The 25154-nt window shown below is 36.1% G+C and overlaps 1 protein-coding gene across 11 annotated transcripts in view; it reads right to left on the bottom strand.

The window, feature by feature from the left end:
• Window positions 1-25154, bottom strand: part of FAM13A (family with sequence similarity 13 member A) — a 250060-nt gene that overhangs the window by 28752 nt on the left and 196154 nt on the right. For all 11 annotated transcript variants that reach the window (XM_036227706.1, XM_036227705.1, XM_016161037.2 and 8 more), the window contains 4 exons: window positions 22524-22710; window positions 10107-10186; window positions 9694-9736; window positions 644-791 (listed from right to left, as the gene is read on the bottom strand). In XM_036227706.1, the coding sequence (XP_036083599.1) occupies window positions 644-791; window positions 9694-9736; window positions 10107-10186; window positions 22524-22710 (458 nt within the window). The remainder of the gene's footprint in view (window positions 1-643; window positions 792-9693; window positions 9737-10106; window positions 10187-22523; window positions 22711-25154) is intronic.

Genomic DNA, 25154 nt, shown 5'->3' with positions numbered 1-25154 from the left:
ACAAGATGAGGATACCCTCTTCTTCCTCACCAGTACATTTCTAAGGTTTTCACCAGAAGTCTCTAGAAAAAACAATCAAAACAAGTGTATCATAGGCTTTCAAAAAAAGTATTTAATGTTCTCTTTGATAAGCAAATCCCTATATTTGCTAACCTGGGTTTTAAAAAGTCCATAAAAACAAACATAGGAACAAGGCATCCAAACTATCCCTGAAAAATGGGAAGGAGATTTAATGAAGGAGGGTGATGGCTGGCACGTGGGGGAGGGGCGCTGGGTATCCTGAGACGGAACCCTAAGTGCATACCGGTTCCTCCTGGCTCCCCTTGGTACTACTAGAGAGAAAACGCACACGTATCAGCACTTCTGGTGAGTTAAAAAGAAAAAGAAAAGAACTGCAAGGTGGCACTATGATAAAGGGCGAACACATTTTCTTTCTCAGACTGCAATTACTCTCAGCAGCACTTAACACGACACATTCATATGCCAGGGAAAGGATTTCAGTCATTTAGAAATGCGGTTACTTCTGCACGCATAGCTCTCACTCTCACCCATACATCTGCGTGCTTACATGTCTCTCATCTATGCTAATTTATAAATGCTTTTCCATTATTAAATCATCCAAATATCAGACAACCGACCCTACCTGCCCAGCTCTTCTCATCACACAATGCGGTCAGGTCCAGCTGGGGCACTTCTGAGACAAAGCTCTCCTGCTGGACGTCAGCATCTGGAGTCCTCTGCAATTTGGTGTCAGGTATGCTGGGATGCTCTTGGATCTTCATTGTGGTGTTCTGTAATAACAGCACAATGTCCCCAAATATCTACTGCTTATCAAAACCCCAAAATGTCTGCAGCAATTCCACTCTTTCCGGATGAAACCTCCCAAACCACAGCTGCTGATGCACTCGGCACAGAAATCAAAATCATAGCCTGATGCCCCCTGGATACTAGCTGGCCACTCGCATGCACAAAGCAACCGTCCATCTGCACGCCTTTAACTTTTCTTCTGTAAGAAAGAACAAGATGATTTCTGAAGGCTGCTCTTCCTGACAACTGCAGGCAGCTGACAGTCTTGATTTCTGCCTGGAGCCAGAAATGAGGGAAAAGAGTTTGTGTTTCCTTAAAGGAGGGCTGGCTCTCCAGACTGTAAACAACGACGACACTCCAGCTACTGCTGTTGCTAAGGCTGTAGAAGCAACATGGTGTCTTTTGCACACAGACTTCTCTGCCCCTTGGGTAAACAGTCCTGCAAGGCTGGGAGCAGAGGCTGTGTACACGCGTGCTCTCCTGCTGGCTTAGATCAATTAAGCGCGGAGCTAGCTGCACATTCCCAGATTTCCTGTGGTTGTTTTCTCCCCAAGTATGGGGAGAACAGACTATTTATGGAGGAGCTGTGGGTATTAGAGCATTGTTGCGCAAATTCAAACAGCTCAGAGGTTTGGCGTCTTATCTTAGTTAGCAGTAAGGAACATGGACTCTGGAAATGAGCCAGAATTACACAGGGAGCATGACTTTTTTCTTCTCTTTTTAAGTAAAAAGCTAAGAGCTGGCAAGTCAGTAATGCATAATTTATATCTTACAAATGTGCAACTGTCACTTGTTTTCTTACTACTCATCTACTCTGAGTATTAAATACTTGGCTACACTTGGTTTTGCTTATTTGTGGCACCTACATAAGGCCGGGATATCTGGGGGATGGGAAAACCTTCCCCCAGAGACTGCAGTTTAGCTAAATGACTTTATGTTCTAAACAACTGCACTGAAATTAATTCTTTTTTACTTTGATCTTTTCATATCTTATCAACCCAACTCTTGTCACTCTCCTCTCTTTCATAAAATTATAAACAAAAGTTTACTCGCAAATTTCTCAAGTAGCACTTACCTGTACCAAAGGTTTTCTTTGAGAATAACTGGAAATTTATTTTAGCAAAAATACCATCATTAAATGAAAAAACCAAACACATCTGGAAATCATAGATGATTCCGTAATGAGAAATGTTCTTATGCTTAAAATAAAGCACTACTAAGATTTTTAGCTACTGTTAATAGCTATTCAACCCACTTTGACATCACCAAGGGAATAGACAGGGCTTTTACTATAACAGTTCCATGAAATGATGCATGAGGACTGGCATTTTCTTCCCATTTAGGATACAATGAAATATCATTAATCAGTTTATCATGAGCCACTAAAGTCAGATAGAAATGCCAAGTAAATCTGGGGCCTTAAGACACTTTAAAAATGCCATTTGTCTATTGGGGTGGGGGGAGAAACAGATTATGCATTTATACCATAAAAATTATTTGTTCCTTGAGCTGAATCGTAAATGAACCAGGGTTGAATGACCAAATCTAGTGCTCAGCTTTTTCAAAGTTACAGGGTCAGTCTGTTACCAAACATGTGTGTGTCAGAATCTGCATACAGCAAATAAATGTTTTCTCAATAAAGATTTCTAATATTTGTTACCTTAGAGATAAAAAAAAGGTGAGAATATAAAAAATATGATTTTAGGTTGTTAAGTCTGGCGTTTTCTTCACAAGGAACATATATCAAACCACTGGCTCTAATCCACAGTGGAAAAGACATGGATTTTGCTCACAGGCAGATCTAGATTTGAAGCGTGACTGACATTTACTGGCTTGATGCTCTGACTGGGCCACTGCAATTCTCTGAGCCTCCACTTCCTCATTTATAAAATGGCATTAATAATACCAATCTTGCAAGGTCCCTTTGAAGATCTGAGAGAAGTTATGAAAGGCCTCTAGCATGGTGTCTGAAGCATACAAGACTATCATTTTTTATTTTTGTTGTGCACCATATAAAGATGAGCAAAACATTGCCATATCTCAAAAGGCTAGAGAGGGGAGTTGGAGATGAGGCATATACAACTGCGATTTGAGGTGAAATGTGCTACAAGGGTACAGCAGAATTTTAAATGCATTATGAAGAAATTAAAGAACTACTTGTGTTCCCATCATGAGTCAGCAGCTGCGATTTTGATTTGGGCACGGACAGCGTGGGTCAGAGGGGTTGGGAGGAGGGGCAAGTGCAAAAGCAGTCATGACATCAGGGTATGTTTGGTCATAGAAAGAGAAATTTCTGGTGGCCAGCCCTCAGGATAGGAAGGGAGGATAGCAGACGAGGGTGTTGGGTAAGCAGATGAGGACTGTGAAAGGCCTCGTACGCTGGGCTAAGTTTGGATTTTATCCTGTAGAGAATAAAGGAAAGACACTGAAGGATTTTAAACACAGAGTAATACTAGTGAAATGCGTGTTTCCAGGCTGATGGCCTGCAGATGAGGATGCTGGTGGGGAGACCCAGTGGCCCAAGGCTGGGCGGTGCAGGCAGCCCGGGTTCTCTGCCAACGCCAGCCGCTGACTCTCTGCCCCCTGCGGTGCTTCACGCCACACATGTAAAATCCCGAAATCCCACACACATCCAACTAATGTAAAAATGCATACTTTTTATGATTGCTACATCTGAATTAGCATCCATTTCAAAGTAAGAAAATTAAAATTAGAAAATTTTCATATTCTTTCTCTAAAATGTATGAATTTTATTCATTCTTTCAACAACATGTTTTGGGGCACCCACTTTGTGCTGGGCTCCGTGTGAGACAGGCAAGTTTCTTGCACTGACAGAGCTGCATTCAGTGGAACAGGTTGAAGTACTTTCGATGGAGTTCTGAGGACAGTTGATTTTTATGTAATACAACTGACTACCTTGTGAACGAATTAGTGAGCTGCCCTTCACAGGGAACAAATGAAGTCTGGGAGTTAGGCAGGCGGGAAGGAGAGACTGCCACCCTGGATAGGATGCTAGAATAGATAACTTCTGTAAGATTCTCTTACTCTAACAAAAAGAACCAGGTCAAAATTTTACTAGTTTATTAAAAAATAATATAATATGTATCACATTATTATATATGTATAATAGGGCCTTCCATTACATGGCAGGTGCTAGAGATACAAAGATAAAATTTACTCATTCATTCAAGAGATAATTTTTGAGTACCTACTATTTGCTAGATAGGCACAAAACTTCAGTGGACAAAATAAGGTCCCTGTCCTAATGCATCTTATAGGAGACAGTTAATAAAGAAAAAATGTTGGGTAGTGATATGGACTATGGAGAAAAATAAAGCAAGGTTAAGGGGGTGATGGAGGTAGGGGCCAAGATCTGCTGCTTAATATTGGATGGTCAGGGAAGTCCTTTCTCTAAGGTGGCACATGAGCAGAGACATGAAGGAAATAAGAGAGTGAGCCTTCTGTGGAGAAATGTTCCAGGAAGAGGGAAAGCAAGTGTAAAGGCCCTGAGGCATGATCATTTTGTATATGTTTGAGGACTAGCAAAGAGGTCACCGTGTCTGGAGTCGAGGCCACCGTCTACGGGTGTTCAGTATGTGCACTGTACCACATATAACGGGTTATTATTCACGCTATGCTAGAAAGACCATGTTAACTTACAGGAACTTCTGGACTTCCTGGCTGACTTGCTGGCACAGCAATGGAGAAGTTGCTTACGTAAACCTACAACAACTCACAGAGCCATGGACACACGTAGCACAGCACTCACTCACCATCACATCCGCGTGGTTGGCCCTGTCCTGCTATGCTCTGATCATTCCCTGAGGTTGCTCTTTCACTTGCCTGCTGCTCCTAGAAGACTGATTCTCAATTTCAGGCTCTGCAGGTCTCTGAATTTGGCATGGCTGCCTTGCCTGCATCACAGAGTAGGCTGCTGGTGTGGGTCCAAGGTTTATGTGCACATGGGACCTAGTGATGCTGCTCAGTGGCTGCTCATGGGGAAGTTGTTCAGGTTTCATAGCAATATACTAGCAAAAAATTGCTCTTCCTTCAAATACGAGTTAGCCTAGTGTGGGTTCCACACTTTCTTGAGTGCTTACCATAGAGTATTGTACTTGTCTACTTGCTTGTCTGTTTCTCCTACAAAGACATTATCCAATAGCAAAATATTTTTGGTTTCAACTTTTGTTGTTTATATGTCTCATGTCTTCAGTTAAAGCAGTAAATACGTAAATTAATTTCATAATTTTCAACTGAGATATCACACACCAAACCTTTGTCAAAAATGTTGCACCATAAAAAAACACACAAAATATTTATGTACTGAAAAAAACTGAGTGGCTCTCAGGAGAGACAATATGGTATGGCAGATAGGGAATGGGTTTTAAGGTCAGAGACCTGAGTTTAAATACCAGCTTACTAGCTGCAAGATCGTCAGCAGGTAAATCTCTTTGTACTTTGGCTTCTTTTTCTGATACAAGAACAAGACTCCATAAAGTTGTGAAAGTTAAATGAAAAACATGTATGAAAATAGCCCTATTAACTGTAAAAGAAATGTTATTTGCATGTATATCCCATCTCCTTTTCCATTTGTTCATTTGGCAAGTGTTTACTGAACACATACTCTGTTCTAGGCACTGGAATGACAGAAACTAACAGGATAATGACCACCAGGGAAAAAGGTGTAGCTATGTGGTGATGGATATTAACCAGACTTACTGTGATCATTTCACAATATACAAATATTGAATCATGTTGCACACCTGAAATTAAATATGTTATATGTCGATTACACCTCAATTAAAAAAAAAATAGAATTTAGCACAGAAGGGAGACATTGGATGTGTAAGTGCCAAGTGTCATGTGTGTTCTCAAAGAATATCCAGGATGTTATGGAGCAAATACTGAGAGAGCTCACCTTGCCTGGGGCCTCAGCTGACATTCCTCGTTCAAGTCAAAGAACCATTACCTACGAGTCTACCCACATGATCTTAGTTAAGACTTGTTCCTGTCAGGCTGGGCCTGGCTTTTTCCATCCCCAGAGTTTATTGATCCTATTCCTTTCCTGGCTTCGAATGATTGGTGATTTTGTTGTTGTTGTTCCATCTCTTCTCCCTACATAGGACATGGATAAATAGCCTAACTAACCACTTACCAGAGCCAAGAACAAAGATCATACAGTGCACTGTATAATGCCATTCGCACAGGAAGGAACCACGCAGTGTTAATAAAAGGACCACATGGAACCATAAATATTTACTGTTTGGCCTCACAATAGAGGAAAATCGACATGACGAATTTCCAAAATCCATATCAACTACAAAGCTTCAGTACCCTTTTGTGACTGGATGGAATTGGAAGTGAATTGGAATAAACAGAGCTTTGAAATTTTTCTGGTTCTAATATTATAACCAAAAACAAAATCCTAAAGCTTCCATGAAGTACACTGAAGTTGAAATAACAAGAGTTGTTCATTTCATAAATACTTGATGGGGCTACATTAGACTCAATCTCAAACTTTATCAGGGCAAATAAAGTTCTGTACTTAAGATCTTGTGATCAATATTAATTCTCAGTTTTGACTGGAAAGCCTTGTCTTCCCTCCTTTCTCTCTGTTTTTTTTTTTTTTTAACCAGGATAAGAAAAAGGGAAATAGTCTTTTGTTTATTATGAACGTCTTATTTGTTATCAAAGGTATGCTTCTAAGCTCTCCTAAGTAGTAGGCTTAGAAAGCGTAAAGAATGTAAAAATATCTTGAAAGAATTTAACACTTCATTAACCTTAGAATATTGACATAAAATGACATCTTCCAGATTATATAATATCCTTTCATGTATTATTCTGACATGTTTTGCTTTTTTGACAAATTAAGTATAAGCTTATAATTTGAATTTTCTGGATTTTACATGAAAGCATAAAGTATTTCTATAATGGAAAATACTTTATTAGAAGGAATCAAATTGAAGCATAAGGTATAAACTCTATTGTAAACAGAACTCTGAAAATCTGTATTTTCAGTGATATCTTTCAGAATCTAGAAATTGCTAGTTTTAGGGATGACCTCTCTTCTGGAATACTTTCCGTTGTTAATTTAGTTTAAAAATAAACAAAAAAAGCAGACTCCAGATTCCACAGTGAGCTAGGTTCTTTCTTATGTTAAATAAGTTCATACAGCCCCAAACAGGTTATTTTATTAAAAGGTCAGCCTTTCCAAAAGCCAACCAAAGAAATCATACTTTAAGTTTTGGCATTGTAAAGTAAATCTAAAATTTTTTTCATTATCAATATGTCACTAAATATATTTTAATATAAACCAGTTAAGAAACTCTTTTTGCATAAAATTAGTGGCATAATTAAAAGAAATTTTAAAAAAGGGTACAACTAAGGGGTAAGCCTATTTTTACTTTTCAACATGTTCATTCAAACAAAAACACACTTAAGGCTGCAAAATGATTACTTAAAATATGAAGTCACAGTTGTGCCTGCATTTATTTGCTTTTGAGCAGACTCTAAGACAAGCCTCTCTACTAATCTACCCCATAAGGAGTATTTCTGAAGCTGAAGGTTACCATTTCTCATTCTAATGGAAATACTAGTCAAAACAAGAAAGACAAACTATCTTTCCTCAATAGCTGTCATTTGCTGTCTCTTGCATGAACCCGAGCATTTACAAGGAAAATGTAAGAGATAATAATATTAATGAGGACAAAAACTGCCTTAATGGAAAATGTAATTGGAAATACTATCATATCCATTGTAGTGGGCATGTAAATTTTGTCATCTCATTCTGATGCTACAGGAGACTTGTAATAAAATACTGGCTAAACTGAATTCAAGGAGAGGTAACCAAAGTCTAGATTTATTTTTCATCTCTGAAATTCAGAAATTATTGTGGTATTACCAGAAAACCAATTAACTACCTTCGTTGTATAACTGGTTCTAGAAAATGCTAAACTAAAAGGTAAAAAAAATCACAACACACTAGAAATGAAGGAGTTTTCAAAATGGAAGATGGATCTTTTCACAGCCCTTCATTAATGATAATATATTTATTCAATGAAAGAAGAGCATGCATTCCTGAGTAGAAAACAATCTCACGTCTTGTAGAGTGAAGTATTTTTCCCTCCTTTGCTGTGGTTGTGAAAGAAAGGGGACACAGAGGTTAGTCTAGATTTTAACTCACCATCTAATTTTATCTCCTAGCTGAAATTACTATGAGGACAATGATTATTAATAATGTTTAAGGAGTGCCAACAGTGGGCTAGGTGCTGACTGGTAACTGCACATGGGTGACACATGTAAGAATATGTCCTGGCACATGAAAGAAGGATTTGAGATTCTTTCCCCATGATTCAGCTACTGCCATGGGAGCTGTCCACAAAAATACCAAGGCAAATTGAGTTCAGCACGTATTTAGTTTGGCTGCCAGTGGAATTTATGAGTTAATGTTATAAAGTTCATCTACAAAGGTTGCTCCATACCCTTTTATCTCATAAAGGATAATAAGCATAAAAGAGAAGAACTGAGAAGACCTCTCCAGGAGGCTGGCAAAGCAATTTTCTTTAAAATAACGTTCAGTGGCATGATGAGTAGGTGCTTGCTGTGAACAGAGGAAGAGAGTAGAGAAAGGATGAAACCAGAAGAAAAATAAAACAACACTATCCTGAGGAAACTGTGGTCTGAAAAAAGGTGCCTAGGGACAAGAAAAGGATGTCAGCTTGTTGCCTGGGTGACGAGGAAAGAAGCTTAAATGAGTTGGAAATAAGAGATGAAAGAAGTGGCTCAGAATCTGTGAAGTCAGAAAGAGGTAGCATTCCCTTCCTACTATCTGGCTGTGTAAATGACAAGAATTGAACAGAGAAAATATGAGGAGTCTATAGCCTTGGTATGGGTTGCCATTTATTTCTAGCAATTTTATGCCAGTTTACATGAATGTATATTTTTCTAAGAAGGGGGTCCACAGCTTTCAGATTCTTAATCTGCTAGATTGTAAAACTCTATGGAGGCAAGGGCTGCAGCTGTTATTAAATCCCAGCTACTAGCACAGTACCCGTACATAGTGGGGCTCAATATGTGCTTGAATAAATCCATCAGCTCAGTGCCCAACAAAGATTAGGAATCACTGAGCTAGGGAAAGAGTTCTAGGTATAATTAACATATCAAGAGTCAGAATCCAAGAATAGGTTGAGAAAAGCTTTAATTCTTGCCAAAAAGAAAACTGACAAGAATGAAGGTGGAGTCAGAAGCATGTGGCAGCAGGAGATTACGTACACATACATGAATGAAAGATGAGGGTGAGCACACTGACTGGAAGCCAGAGTTGGGAGCAAGGAAACCGAGATGCCCTCAGAGAACAGCGAAACCAGGAAAGTAACTGAACTTTCAGATAAAGAAAACATGAGGGAGTTAGATATTTTTACTATGTTGTTCACTTAAAATGAGACACAAAACTCAGAAAATGAATTTAATAACTCAAACTGATTTTATGTTAATTTGAAAGTTAATGAGATAATTCTTGTGAGAGATCCACTAAAACTCAGTGGCTATTTACTTCAGTCACTTAAAAAATGCATAAAATTGTGGAAAATTGAACCAGCAGCTTTGGCTTTTTGTTTTGTTTTATTTTGCGAAAACCTAAAGAGAAAGCGCCACACTATTGAACTTTATCTTCTCAAGCAAAATAAAAGAATTTAAAAAGCAAATGAATGGAGTTCTTATGATTTCTCAAGTAATCTCTATGTCTCGGTATTTACCTTTCTAACCAATCACAGTCCCGTCACTTAATCTCATCATCCCTCATGGAAAGGCTAATAATACTTTGCATGTACTCTCAGGAATATATGAATGATCTTGTCATAGTCGCAACCTTACTTGTTAGCTGCTCACCTCAAAATGCTGGTTGTGTCCACTGTCTTTCTCATTTTCTTTGCTATAAATGAAAGCGACAACACAAAACATCATAAAATGTCATTGTGTTTTATAATAATGCTTTTTATCCACTGAAATTATGATTTATTTTAAAAGTAGGCAGGGTAAATCAAATTCTTATAAAATCCAAAACTAAAAAGAAAATCCCTGAATTAATCAAAATAAAAGTGGAAATAAACATAAATATGGTTATTTGTCTTTTATAGCGCCATAATAAATATTCCAAGCATAATATTCTATTTTATTCTAAGCATACTGTTGATAAACATATAGTCCTTTAATTCTATTCCTTTTAATACACATTGCAATAAGTAAAAAAAAAATCTATTAATGCTCTTATAAATAATGTGGGGAGAAAATTCTAAAATTACCTTTCATTGGACATCAGTTTATCATCATCATCAAGTCTAGCCCTCTCATGAGATGGTGTAGAATTGAGACTTTCCATATTCTGTAACAAAACAAATCATTGGGAGCCCAGTAGGAATGGTAAAAACTATGTAACAGCAGAACCCCCTTCTTTAAAAGAGAAAAATTAGATAATAAGCAGATAAAACTAATTCTGGTCCTCGTATTTCTGTTTATTAAAACTCATAAAATCATGACAGTTCATTATACACTGCTTGCATAACTGTGTGTTAAACTTTATCATTCCTTTAACAAAGATATCTGACAGCAGGATACAAGTGGTCATTGTTACCTATAATGTTAAGTATTAACTACACTTTAAAGCTTAACATAGCAAAACCCAGATTGCCAGAAGATAAGGGTAGCATTAGAACTAGAATTGAGAAATCTGACCTTGAATATAATCAGAAATTGATGTAACACTCACTGCCTATTTGACAGCTTTTCAGTATCTAAAATATCCATAAAAAGAAATAGATTTAAGAACTTTTCTTTTTATAAAATTTAATGTTAATCTTCATATTTGGTAAGACAGAAAAAAAATATAAACAGAAAATTTAGTTGAATGGCATGTATTTCAAACTGACCAAGAGGGCTTAATGCTAATCAGGAGGCATGTTTGTAAGGTTTTCTGAGTGCCTCTGTAAATACAGCCAATGCTTTCTACATGCAATTTAGATGACCGAACACAGAATAAGTAACGGATTCCCATGAAGGAAGATTACAAATAAGTAAACAAGTGCATATTTACACTCAGTAGATTCAAAAACATAGCTGCCTTAAAGATCTGGACCTGAATCTCATTGAATTCAAAGATTCAAATATCCACTAAAAGGACATTAAGCACAATCCACCTGGCCTGGGACATCAAAATAAAGAACACCTACTGAGGCAAAATGTATTCATTTACATATTTATAACCTCCCATTATGAAAAACCCTTTACAAAGTAAGTCTGACTGAGGTTCACAATAATCCAAAGAAACTGACATACATAAAAACCTCTAAAAAATAAACATCTAATTAGAGTAGAAAATAAATCTTTGTCTTGGTAGGTGATGAATTATTTTCCATTTATGTTGGTTTCTTTAACTTATCTAGAATTCTTAAAGTTTAAAATGCTAGGCTCCATCGAAGAGTAGAAACAAAGGGAGACAGAATATTATAATTATATTATAATTTTATAATTATAATAATAATAGTTACAATGGTGGCTCTGGAGTCAAAATGTTTGGGTTGAATTCTAGCTTCATCATTTACCAACTGTATGACTCTACTTGACCACAATTTCCTTATCTGAAAAATGGAGATAGCAATAATACTTATCATAGTGTGGTCATGAAGATTAAATATGAGAATACCTGTAAAGTACTAGAATAGTACCTGGTACATTTAATGAATATTAGTTGTTGTTGATGTTATTATTTCTAAAATCATGAAATCCCCAAGTTAACTATTTTACAACTATTTGTCCACAGTTAAGACAATGTCCCGGGAACTGGAAAGGCAGTGTTTGTGTCTGCCATTACCGAACATTGATTTGCATGCTTAGATAATTTGCACAGGTAGATAATTTTAGAATAAATATGAGAAATAAAAACATTATGACAACAATTATATTCAGTTTTATACCTGTAAGGTTTGAGTTAGAAGAGGCCTCTTTAAAATGGCTCTCATTAAACCAAAGCAGAATTGCTCTTATTACCTCAATGTGATTTTCCTGACAAAAAATGGATCTATCTTTGACAAAGAACCTTTGTTTGTCCTCATTGGTAATCTTCAATAGGTTATCAAAATCTTCAGTGTACTATCTAGAGCAATAGTATAAGGTTTTCCTCAAGTTGTGAAACGTGAATTCTTAGGAAAAGCACAACCTTTTACCTTCAAATCATTTTAAAATAGCATCAATGAAATACATTTATAATTATATGCAAATTACTATTTCAAAAGACATAAAAAATCTTCAAATTAAGGCTAAGAAACATTCAGAAAGAGAAGAGAAAATAAACTATAATAGCATTGCATAAAGCTATTTCAGCTAGAAGATGTTAGAAGAGTGATTTTTTTTTTCTTAAACAGAAAAAAACAGGATATAATTAATATAGGTTTTGAGAATTATAAAAAAAAGATAGTTATGGTATACAATAGAAGGTTTTGCAAAAAACAGTTGTAAAATGTGAGAAAATTTAGCTAATCTCAAAGGTTAAAACAAGTAAGTAGTAACTTCTGCAACTCCCTCCCTCATTTCTGCCTTTAAAAAAATGTTTGGTCCACATGTTTAAGAACTCTCCAAGGAACTGGGTTTTTATAGATGCAACTGACAAAGGGTGACTTTCAATATTTTTCACTATTTCTCTCTAAAGCTTTATAATAATTCCAATTTTTCATGTTGTCTGCACACTTGAGACTTGAATATTTATGGTCTACTTTCTCTAACGCAGCATGCAAGTACACAGGGTCCTTTGCTAAGGCAGTCAAGTTGCCCTACACCTTCTGGAAACAGGAACATGTGAAGAATGTGTTACAATTGGCAACCTACTCTCATTTTTTCAGAACGAAACAAACAAGGGTAGTAAAGATCTAGGAGCACAGTAACTAATGTACTTATTTCCGTGGGTGCAAAACATTTTATAAATTATAACTTCCACCCTTTGCCTACGGTTTAGGGAGGGAAGATTAAGATAAACAGATCAGCAATTCTCTCACTTCACTGAGATAGGTGAAGGAGAAAATGGAATGTAAGGTCAAAATAATGGCTATTTATGGAATGTAAGGTCAAAATAAGGGCTATTTAATGTCAAATGCTTTCATTATATAAGAATTAGGTACTGAACTTTCAAATATTCTGTAGTTGTTAAGAATACTTGTCTTATGAGAAAATTCTGGATCAATGCCTTTTGAAGGTTTTGAATTGTTTTATAACCAAATCATTTCTCTAGGTGTGGTAAGAGTAGTTCATTGATATTTTCATTAATTAAAGGTTGAAGTATAGAATTATTATAAAAATGTTTACTGTATTAACTTTTAATTAGTCTTCTAAAGTTAGAATCTTTAAAACAGGTAATTTTAAGAAATAGCAAAGAACTGATTATGACTTTAAATATAATGTAATGAAATTGCTTCTTGAATTACATTAAAAAACCAGATAAAGTCTGTTTATAACTCATAAAGTTCTATATCATACAAATCCTACCAGTGACTTTTGAAACACACAGATTTGTGATATAATTTATTTGGACAATTTTAGGGTATCAGAAGGAACTGAATTTTAAGAACCACCCTCCTCAATCATAATAACCTCAAATCTAAAAAAAAAAAAAAAAAAGAAAAAAGAAAGCCTTGAATAAATTAGCTTTAGACTGTACAATCTATTTTAAATTCTTCCCCTGGGCCCCCTCTCTGTTTTGGCATTGAAAGCTAGGCTCAAAACCTGTTTGACCACTGAAGCACTTAAAAACACTTGGAGTGAAAACAAATTTGTCTTCTAAAAGTATAAAATGCTGACAAAGTCTTCATAGAGGACACCAAAAAAAAAAAAAAAAAAAAAAAAGCCTCCTCTCAATATACAAATAGCTAAGTCTGAAGGCTACATGAAATGCTGGTAGTCAAAACAGGCTCATTATTCTAACCTTGAGCTCTAAGAAGAGGAGACTATTTGATATATTCTCATTAACAAACGACTAATGGCAGATTTGAATTTTTTGTACCCTTTTGTAAATTTTATGTTTTACTGCTTAAAACTGTATAAATTCATCCGTAGTCAAAAGCACTGATACTGTAAGAGGATGTCTATGGAAGAGCTTGCTAGCTGTCCACCCAAATTTGTTTTATTTTCCTTCCACAGCAATGAAGTACCAACATACCCAGCAACAATGCATTTCCTGGCTCCTCTAACAATGAGATATAGACATGTGACTACTCTCCAACAGGATGTGAGATGTGATATGTGTGGTTTGGACAATAAACTGCCCCACTAGGTACATTCCTCAACAGTTCATTCTCTTTTAGTGAGCTGGAATAGAGATGAAAACCCCCAGAGTGCCCGGGAAGCTACTTGCTGAAGATGACAAAGAGGCAATTGGCCTGGATCCCTGAAAAGCTGTGTGGAGCAAGTCCTCTCTACTCTTCTCCCTAGCCCCAAATGCCTACTTTACAGTGTCATGGGAGAAAGAACGTTTACTGTGTTCAGGACATTGCGTTTTTGGATCTTTTTGTTATACAAGTTATCCTGAACAATATGGCAACCATTCATTCACTCTTCCCCCACCCACTCCAACATATTTTTATAGAGTGCTGAACTATAATGGGCATGGGGGTAGAATGATGAATGGTAAACCAGACAGACATCTGTTTTTGTTGTCATGACTTTTGTTTCCGTTCCAACTGTAGTTTGTTACACTGTTTATATTACATTCATTTCTATCTGAATACTAATGCTAAACATTATTTGACAAAACATAAAATTCAAGGTCAGCACATTCTTTCCTTACTCAATAGTATGCAAAGGAAATGAATCCTAGACGTATGTATCAACATAGTGATATTCAAAACCTAAAATAGTATTTATTAACTTTTCTTAGATGAAAGGTAGGTTGTTAGAACATAAGGACAGAACTTTGGTCTTACACAAAGGAGGCAATGGGACAAAACTGTTTTAAGTTTCTAATGAAATGGTCTTTGAATCAAGGTAACTTACAACCAAACTCCTTCACTGGGTAACAAGGTCCCATCCCCTGCCAATTACTCAAGAACATTGGTCCTTCAATGGATCCCTTTCTCTTACGTCATTTCCCCCTCTACGGCTTAATTTATACCAATACTCTGTATTATCACCACCTTTTAAAAAACTTCCCTTAATCTTGCATTGTCTCTAGCCACTACCTCATTTTTCTTCACTCCCATAGATCAAAACCTGTTCTAAGATTTTCCATAATTGTAGCGTCCAAATCATTTCCTCCTATACTCTCTTGAAGCTACCTAACTAGGCTTTTCTTTCCTTTTCTCACCCAAATAGCTCCCATCAAGGTAGATGTGGGTTAGTTAGTGAAATTATCACTCACTCACTATTCCAATTTCTTTTCTTTTCTTTTCTTTTCTTTTCTTTTCTTTTCTTTTCTTTTCTTTTTTTATTTTCTTTGGACTCAAATCCAAGAAGGCTATCACTCCCATATTATACTGGAAATTGCTAGTTGCTCCTTAATCTTTTTCACTAATACCTTCTCTCCTGCCTACCCTCTAAATGTTTGTATGTCCCAGGGCACAGGCCTTTGACCTCTTCATTTTGCTCATTCCCTAGATGTTGGCTTAGCCTGTCTCAAGGCTTTAAATACCAACTGTGTGCCAAAAACTTGGAAATTTATATCATTTCTCCCTGAACTCCAGGTTCATATATCAACTGCCTACTTAACCTCTTTACTAATAAACATCTCAAATTGTATATGGCCAAATGGAACTTTTTATATTCCTCCTTCATTTACCCCTCCAACAGTTTTATCCATTTTAGTAAACAGCACTCCATCCTTCTACCTACTCCAAAAGTCATCCAGTACCTCCTCTTTCTTCACATCCCATAGCCGATCCATTAGATAACCCTTTTGGTTCTACTTTGAAATATATCCACAGTATCTGACTACTTCATACTATCTTCGCTGCCATCATCCTGGCCTAAATCATTATTCTCTTGCTTAGATCATGTCAGTTATTTTGCTTTAGTTTTTGTTCATCCTTCACTACTCCTGGGGTTATTCTTAACACAGTTGCCAGAATGATCCTTTCAAAAGGGACTTCAGAAAATGACTTTCTCCTCCTTAATCCTCTAACAACTCCTCTTCTCACTCAACACAAATGCCAAAGACCTAACAATGGCTACAAAGCCTTAAGTGATCAGGACCCTTGCTATGGCTCTGACCTCATCTCCTACAACGTTCCTCCCTAGATCCTGTTCCAACCACAGCAGCCTCTGGCTTATCCTAAAAAGGCTAAACCTGCTGCCCCTCTGCCTGGATAGTCTCTCCCTGGCTCACCCCTCACCCCCTCCAGGTACACAAGCATCTTTCTCAGTGAGGCCTGACATGAGGACCCCAATCTGTACAACATCAATCCTTAATCTCCCACTGCTTCCTATTTTATTTGCCTAGCTTCGCTGCTCTCCACAACATGTACTGCCATCTGACTACATATTTACTTATTTCTTATCTGTCTTATCCTTTGAGAGTGTTTTCTCTAGGAAGGCAGAGTGTGTCCCTTTGACCACCATTGTGTCCCTAGTACCTGAAATAGTGCTTGTCATGTAGTTTACTGTTGTATGATTGAACAAATGAATGATTTTAAATATGTGGTTCACAATATTGACAACACTCAGAGAATCACTGTCAAGTAGTTTTGACATGATGATCTGATGAAATCAGATGGGTAACTTGAGTCAAAAAGAGATCGAAGAGAAAAAGATAAGTTTGGTTTCAACATGTTGACTTTGAAGTACTTTCTAAGGTGACCTGCATAGAGCATCAATTGAATGTTGATTTGGAAGTCTTTTATAGAGAGGTAACATCTGGCACCATGGAAGAGGAGACGCTCTCAGATAAAAGAGATATGAGAAAAGAGATATGAAATGAAAAAGAGATATGAGACAGAAGTCTGTGTAACATTTATATCCAAACATGCTCTGTGGAAAATTAGCCAGTGAAGGGTACAGCAAGGTAGAAAATAGTCACTGTGGGACGAGGACAAGGTGAGGTCACCATCATAGAGCCAAGGGAGAAAGAGTTCTGAGAAAAAGGGACAAAGTTTCAAGCACCTCAAGGACTTAGAGAGGCCAAGGATCAAGCAGACCTCATTGCGCAAGGGTCTTAAAAGGCCAAACACAGGTCCAACCAGTGACATGGAGAAAGCAGTTTATTCAAAGAAGTGGTGTTAAAATCTGGACCTCAGGGGTTGATGAGCAAACATGAAAAAAACTAGAACAAGTACAGGCTGCTCAAAATATCTGATGGTAAAATGAAGGAGATTGGACATCAGAGCAGAGAGAACAGAAAGGAATTTAAATATGTACTGTTTTCAGTTTTTTCTCTCTTTTAGCACATCTTACTGCATTTAAATCTCACAAAAACCCACAATGAGGTATTAATATCCCCGATTTTACAGATGAAGTAACTGAGGCTAAATACCATGCCTGCTTGCCATACATAGCTTTTAAGTGATAAACTTGGAACTGAAATTCAGCTCTGACTGCAAGACTTATGCTCCTTTTCTGAACCTTGAGTGCAGTTTCAGAGGGTGTACATGACATCACATGGAAATTGTTTATGAATAAAGGGGCTACTAAACCACAGTTTTGTTTTTTATATATTAAATGTAATGCTTATTATAGAATTAGTGTAATCACACAGAGAATATTTGGAAAAAAGAGGACAGAATAACAATTGCCTCTTGTACCACCACCGCCATGATATAATCATACAATCACTTTAAGATAAATTTTTTCAGTCTTTTTTACCTAGTAATAAATATTTTTATATGTTTGTAAACATATAAATATACATACATACATATATATATAAATTCATGCACTTAGATATTGCTTCATGACCTACTTTTAATATTGAGGGAGAGTATAATGGAATCTCCCACCATTGATGTGTGATCTTGAACAAGTTATTTATCTTTTGTGCCTCATGATTATAAATAATAATAATAATAATAATAATGATGATGATAATGAAAAACAATAGCTACCTAATGGATTATTGGGAAGATTAAAATTGATAATATATGCAAAGCACAATACATCTTGTCAAGCATTTTCTAGTTTATTACATAGTCTTCAGAACCATAATTTTAATTGTTGAATTAAATTTAATATTTTATTAAATAGACATACAAATGTTACTTCTGTAGTCTCTTCTGAACATTTCAATTGCTTCTAATTTTCCATGATTATAGATACCCTTGTGGTGAGCAAATTAATATTTATAGTCTTTTTCATATAAATAAAGTAGAACTAAGTGGCAGAGATAGAATTATTGGATAAATTGAGTTATGAGTTTTAATTCAAACTGTTAGACTGTGCCCTAGAAAATCTTTAGAGATAGAGACTTTCTAGGCCAACAGAAATGAGTCAGTGGAGAGAAAGCAATGAAAAGCATGTGTATGTGTATGTCTGAACACATACATGGGGGAGGGGTGGGGAGATGGATGTAGAAACTAGAATTTCCAAAAGATACTTCTTAACTTTAGAGGTTAACATTAGAATTTAGAAAAACTACTTTATTATTTAAGCAGGTAAGAAAATGTAATGAGTGGAGACCTAGAGAAATTTTGAAGTAGGACTGAGGGAAGTTGCTCAAATGCAAGTCGGCTGGCTTTCTTAGCTCTTCCAAGTAAACCAGGGAACAAGGGAGACTAATGTGCACAGGCTTAAGCTAGGCATTTGAGGAGAGAGGGAAAGGCTGGAATGGTGGTAATAATTAGAAATAAGGCGGCATACTCTAATGCCACTTACTATCACTAACTTCTGGGCTCTGAATTATCTGTAGTCCCTTGGTCTCTGCTGGTCATGACAACTTCAAGAGGTGAAAGGACAAAGAGGAAATTTCCCACTTTAAAGATGACAAATCTGCAAGATGCTTTTTTAGGTCTACAGCAGATTCTCTTCTTTGGCTGTGTTGTGGGCCGGTGAGATCACTGTGAAATTATTACTCACTCTCTTCAGTTACTCTCCTCTCATTTTCTCTAGAAATGGCTTTTGGTCTCATTTCCCCCATCAAAACTGCCCTTATTATGCGATCTCTAGGTTGTTAATTCTAATGGTCAAACTCAATCTTCTACTTGATCAATCATTTGACCACTCTTCAACTCAAGATCCTTAGTTCACTTGGCTTCCAAGACAGCTAATTCACTTCATTACCTTCTGCTTTGCGGGTTTCTCCTTCTTAGGTCTTTTCTACTGGTATCTCTTTTAAAATTAAATTTATTGTGGTGACATCGGTTAATAAAATTATGTTTCAAGTATACAATTCTATAACTCATCATTTGCATATTGCACTGTGTGTTCACCACCCAAAATCACTGGTATCTTTTCAACTCTAAATGCAGATATGCCTTAAGGCAGTGGTCCCAAACTGTTTTGGCACCAGGGACTGGTGCTCCTATGAGAACCTAATGCCTGATGATCTGAGGTGGAGCTGAGGTGGTGATGCTAGTGCTGGGGAGAGACTGCAAATACAGATGAAGCTTGGCTCATTGGTCTGCCGCTTACCTCCTACTGTGCAGCCTGGTTCCCAACAGGTAACAGCAGGTACTGGTCTGCGTCCCAGAGGCTGGGGACCCCTGCCTTAAGGTTTACAGTCCCTGAGGCCACATCTGTTTTTTCTTCCCACACTTGCTCCCCTTGGTTATCTCATTAAGTACACTAGCTTTAAATACCCACTATATGCTGATGATTTCCACATTTTATCTCCAGCCAGGATGTCCTCCCTAAGCTCTTGGCCCAGAAATCCAGTTGCTTTCCTGATTATCTCCTCTTAGATATCTGATGGGCAGTTCTATTTTAATATGTCCAAAACCGAACCCATGATATTTTCCCCAAAACTTGTCTTCTCCATCTCAGTAAACTGGCAACATAAATCTTCTATTTGTTCAGGCCAAAAACCTTGTCTCTGACTTCTCTTATTTTCATACCACAGGTAATATCAGGAAATCCTGTCAATTCTACCTTCGAATGTATCCAGAACCCACCTACTACCTCATGACTACTGCAACACACCACTCCAGAAGGAACCGTTCATGTTTTAGTCGATGTGAATAGTGCCCCCTGGACTGGTGCACTGTATAGCCTGCAAGGCTGTCTCTGGTACCACTTTACTTCTCCCCTTGCCTGCTTACCGTCCATTCTCAACATAGTAGTCAAACCAAATTTCAGTGTCAGATCACCGTTCTACCTAGACCCTCCAAATGGATTCTGATCTCACCCAGAGGAAAGGCGGAGAAGTCCGTATCATGATCCGTGAGGCCGCCCTCTCTTCCCCACCACCTCTTTCACTTTGCTCACTCTCTTCTTGCCACAATAATGTCTCTGTGGTTTCTTGAGCATTCCAGATAAATTATTGCCTCAAGGCCTTTGCAACTGCTATTATGGTTGGCTTGTTTCCTTACTTCTTTTAGGTATTTACACTCAAATGTCAAATTTTGGGGACGTCTTCTCTGGCCACTCTGTTTAAAATTGCAGCCCCTGCTCCCTCACGATGCCTGTCCCATTTCCGCTTTTTTTTTTTTTCTTTCTAGTGATTATCACTAATATGTCCTATGTTTTATTTGTTTTTCTTGATTATTGCCTGTTTTCCCTAATAGAATGCAAGCTCCACAAGAGCAACAGCTTTTGCCTGTTTTTCTCACTGCTGTATCCCCAGGAGCTGAAATAGTTTTTCAAACTTTAAAAACATATGTTTAGTCAGGGTGCAAAGAGCTTAAAATGGAGTAGAAAAAGATTTTGAAGGAGAGTTGAGGAAAGTAAAATTAGGGGGATTAAAAATAAGTGGGATGTTGAGATGAACAACTTAACTCTCGGGATGCAGTCTGAATACTAGTCATTGTTATGTTCCTGGCTTTTTGCTTTGTGGTTATCTATGAAGATTCGATTTAAAAATTCATGGATTATGAGAGTTAGGAAAGATCTGAGAGAACACCCTCACATTACAAAGGAGGAATGTTTTTCTTCTGTCTAAATTGTGTTGGCAAGGTTTTAAAATATTCATTGCAACAAAGACATGGTCCACTTAGCTCATTTATGTTAACATGTGACATGCACAATCCTGGAATGCGGAAACTGGCAACTAAGTTGGGGACAAATCCTTTACATAAAAAAATCCAAAATGAAATTAAGCTCTCCTGTTGAAATGTTTTTAAACGAAGACCATGTTCATAGCTCTATCAATCAAACACATATTCTAAAGAAAAAATGTACTTTTCCACTTTTGTTAGCTATTACCACCTAGCTAAATTTTTTGTGGAAAAAAGTATTGATGGATTCAGTTTAGAAAAAAGGGATTCAAAAAGAGAAATACACTCTTTTCAAAGAAGCTGAGTGTCAGATTTAGTCACTGTAATTCTCTTTGGCAGATAATAAACTCATGGGCCAAACCAAGAGCTAATGAAGTACGAGTTTTTAAAAATATGCTTTTCCTTCAAATAAGAAATAAGTTAATATTAAATATCATTTAATGTAGAATGGTCCCAAAGCTTACATAATTTGGAGAACTGTGTCAGACATCAGTCTGAGATAAATGATTGCTCTGTCAGTTCTAGCTGATGAACTCACTTCTATAAAACAGAATATCATGACATTTTAGGTGAAAAATAGAATAAACATGTGTTCTCTAGATTTCTTTTTTATGTATTTTTTTATTTAGGGAAAAAAACTGAGAATCTTCCGTGACCATATGCAGAAATTAACAATGAAAAAATAGGTGGCCCATGAGTTTTGCTGCATGTATGTTGCTAAATGTATGTACCCAGTATAGGGCTAAAATCTGGTCAGAGATGAAGTAGATCGAAGGATTTATACACTGAACAGTAAGAATATTTATTACCTATTTTTATTAGGGACTCCACTTCATGGTATATTAGAAAATCTTTCTGTTGTTGTTGTAAATTTTTTAAAATTAAAGAGAATTAAAAGACAGACTTTGGTTCTTACTTTTCAGATAAACTAAAGCAGATAAAAAGAGGATGATGTATATTAACAATTAAACTAAATAAACATAGTAACTGAAACCACTTGTAGTAGCTTAAATATTAAATTAATGATTCAAGGTTCAGGTCTGAGGTAACTGTGTAGGAGATTAATTTTTCTGTGTTTCTGATTAATTTGGAAGAAAATACTTGACAGAATATAGATTTGAAAATAAAATTCTAAACAGAGATTTCTAAACACAAAGATAGTTGATCCTGTTTCCTTTTGTATTTTTCTTTGACCTCGTTTTAAGTTCATGCATCAAAAATTGTTTTCTACATATTCATAAGAACAAATAGAATGGGGGAAAACAAGGAAAAATGCAAATTACTGCCAATTTTGTTCCAAAAATTAAATTAAAAAAGAATAAAAAGAATGAGACAAAAATCAGACCAATTTATATAGTAAGGAAATTAAGGTGTGTGCTGTCACTGGTTCCTTTGGCAGAATGTAATCCCTCTCAGCCTTGATTTTTATATTTATTTAAAAAAATACAAGTGTATATACTTAGTAGTTCTAAGATCTCTTTCAGAACTCATATTTTATAATTCTGTGAAACTTAAAATTAAATTAATTTATTTTTTACAAAGCAAGGAAAAAAGATGTGATATTTTCTGCCTACAAGTAAAAATTTTATAAAATTATTCACTTACCACAAGACCATCTTGATTTTCATTAAGCTCAGAAAGTTTGGAACTGGATTTCTGACGTTTATGTTTGCCTCTTTCTCCAATATAACTGGAAGTATTTTCATGTAATTTTTCCTCTTCCCGAACATTCAAAATACAATCATCAAGGTTGGTGAACCCAGAAGGAATATTTTCTTTGTTGAAAAGTCCCCTTGAATTGAAAAAAAAAAAAAAATGGCTTAACTTTATTTTAAAAGGTAAAAAGGACATTCTAATGACACTGCCATTACATCACATAGGATGTCAGAAGAGTGCCTAGAAATTTTGGTTTGCATTTTTGGTCAAAATGTGCAGAGTGCCACTTGTAAGGCCTCTTGGTGCTAATTCAATGTCATTAAAAGAGAAATTATTCCTAGAGGCAAACTGGCAAGGGCTGTGTTTCTACCAATGAACAGCTTTTGTATTTGTACCAAAAGTAATTTGTAGTCAAACAGAGAGGCTAGTGCAAGTCAACAAAAATAATTTCCCATGAGTCAAAGATTATACACACATACACACAATAATTCTTATAGACGTACAGAAAAAATCTGAAAAGAAAATATGCTGATAAGTCTCTAGAATGGGACATATTGATTTTCCTAAATGATAAAGACATTTTGGTATAGTAGAACTGAATTAATGTCTAAATCTGACTGTGTTCAATAATCTTGGTAGAAATAATAAAAATTATGGAATATAAAGCATTTTAACAGAAATATGCATTTTTTACTTCCTAGTATAAGGAGTTTCGGGAAATAAGCATATAAATGGAGGTCCTTCACAACTTAGTTTTAAAAGTAGATAGGAATGTCATATTTATAGAACCCATTATATTCTTGAAACAGTTTTAAGTATTTTAAACATTCCCTTTTAGTTGTTTTCCACAAAATTAAATGCCTTAGCAAAATGTTTATCTTTCACTAAATCACAGAACAAATTAAACCATCATGTTCACCACCAAAGCTTGGTAAGAGATGAACAAGATTTACTCTTCTTCATGGTATGAGAATAAAGGCACCTACTAACCACCTAAAGCCATACCGTGAAATAAATGAGCTATAAAGAGTAAAAGTAGACGACAGTTGTACTGTCTCTGGTGATATTTATTTATTTATTTATCTATCTATTTATTTATTTATTTTATTGTAGTTCTCTTGTTTTTCCAATTCATTTATTTATTTTTTAGGTGACATTGGTTAACAAAATCCAATAAGTTTCATCTTTGGTGATTTTTAATACACCATTTAAAATTTATTCTTATTTCATATAACTTTTAATGTAAAAATATATAAATTTAGTAAAGTTATATAAAAGATATGTGCAACATTTATAAGAAAATAACTGAAGACATGAAGAAAAGCTGACAGTGATTAACATTCCAACACATATATTCATTCACTCTTAACTGTCTCCCCTCCATACACTGAGAGCAGTGCCTTATGTGGATGGCTGGGCAAGTTTGGTCTGAAATTCAAAATGGTTTGTTTCACTAAATTCTGTCTTCTTGTTACTCTTTACATTTTCTCAAATGCCTAGGGTAAATATCCAATTATAATTTTTTAATGGAGGGGTTTTTATGTTTGAAAACTATTATGAACTCAACGGTTTCCCCTCAAATTCATATGTTGAAGCCCTAATCCCCAATGTGACTGTATTTGGAGATAGGGGCTTTAAGGAAGTTAATTAAGGTTACGTGAGGTCACTAAGGTGGGGGCTTAATGCAACAGAGCAGGTGTCCTTATAAGAAGAGGAAGAGACACCCAAAGAACATGCACACAGAGGAAAGGCTATGTGAGGACACAGTAGGGAGGCACTGTCTGTGAGCCAAAGAGAGAGGTCTCAGCAAAAACCATTCCCGTCAGCACCTTGATCTTAGACTTCTAGTCTCTTAGAACTGCGAGAAAATAAATTTCTGTGTTTAAGTCCCTCAGTCTGTGGTCCTCTGTTATGGGAGCCTGAGCAGACTAACGCAAGAGCTAAAAATTATTTTTAGAAATTAAAATACAAAGTTTATTTTATAATCTTTTTGAATAGTGAATGAATGGCTGGAATAAATCCTATCCAAATAAATATATGAAAATCCGATTGTGTGTTGTGCTCATGTGGAAATCCTGTTCTCCTCAACGGAAAGTCTCGCTGTCGTGAGTCACTGCCTCTCAGCTGCAGTACCTGTGAGAAGCACTGGTATACAATTCCTTTCGCAACATTCTGACAGGTTTCAGTAATACTTGATGTCATTTATATTTGACCTTTGACCTGAACTTAGATCTCTGTGACCTCTCACTTTCAAAATCTAGATCTTATTTCTTCTTTTTTTCTAGAACTTCCTCCTCGCCCCTACATACACACTTAATGTTCTAGCGATACTGAACTATTTATTACTCCCCTAACATAGCATGCTTTTCTTATTACCTTGCAGTAGGAATGTAATATATTTATACAAAAATTTTTTTCCAGGTAATTGTGTTTTGGAACATTGAAACAATTTTCACTTAAATGAAGCTACACTTTTTAAAAATATGGAATTTTCAAACACACGGAAAAAAAGACTATTACAATAAACTTCATATACCCATCACCAATATTCAAGAATATTTCCATGTACCCACAGATGGT

This window comes from Rousettus aegyptiacus, unplaced genomic scaffold, assembly GCF_014176215.1.
Source record: "Rousettus aegyptiacus isolate mRouAeg1 unplaced genomic scaffold, mRouAeg1.p scaffold_m13_p_10, whole genome shotgun sequence".
NCBI classification, from domain to species: Eukaryota; Metazoa; Chordata; class Mammalia; order Chiroptera; family Pteropodidae; genus Rousettus; species Rousettus aegyptiacus.
Note: the sequence above shows the minus strand (reverse complement) of the source record. Positions and strands in the feature narration are given on the sequence as shown.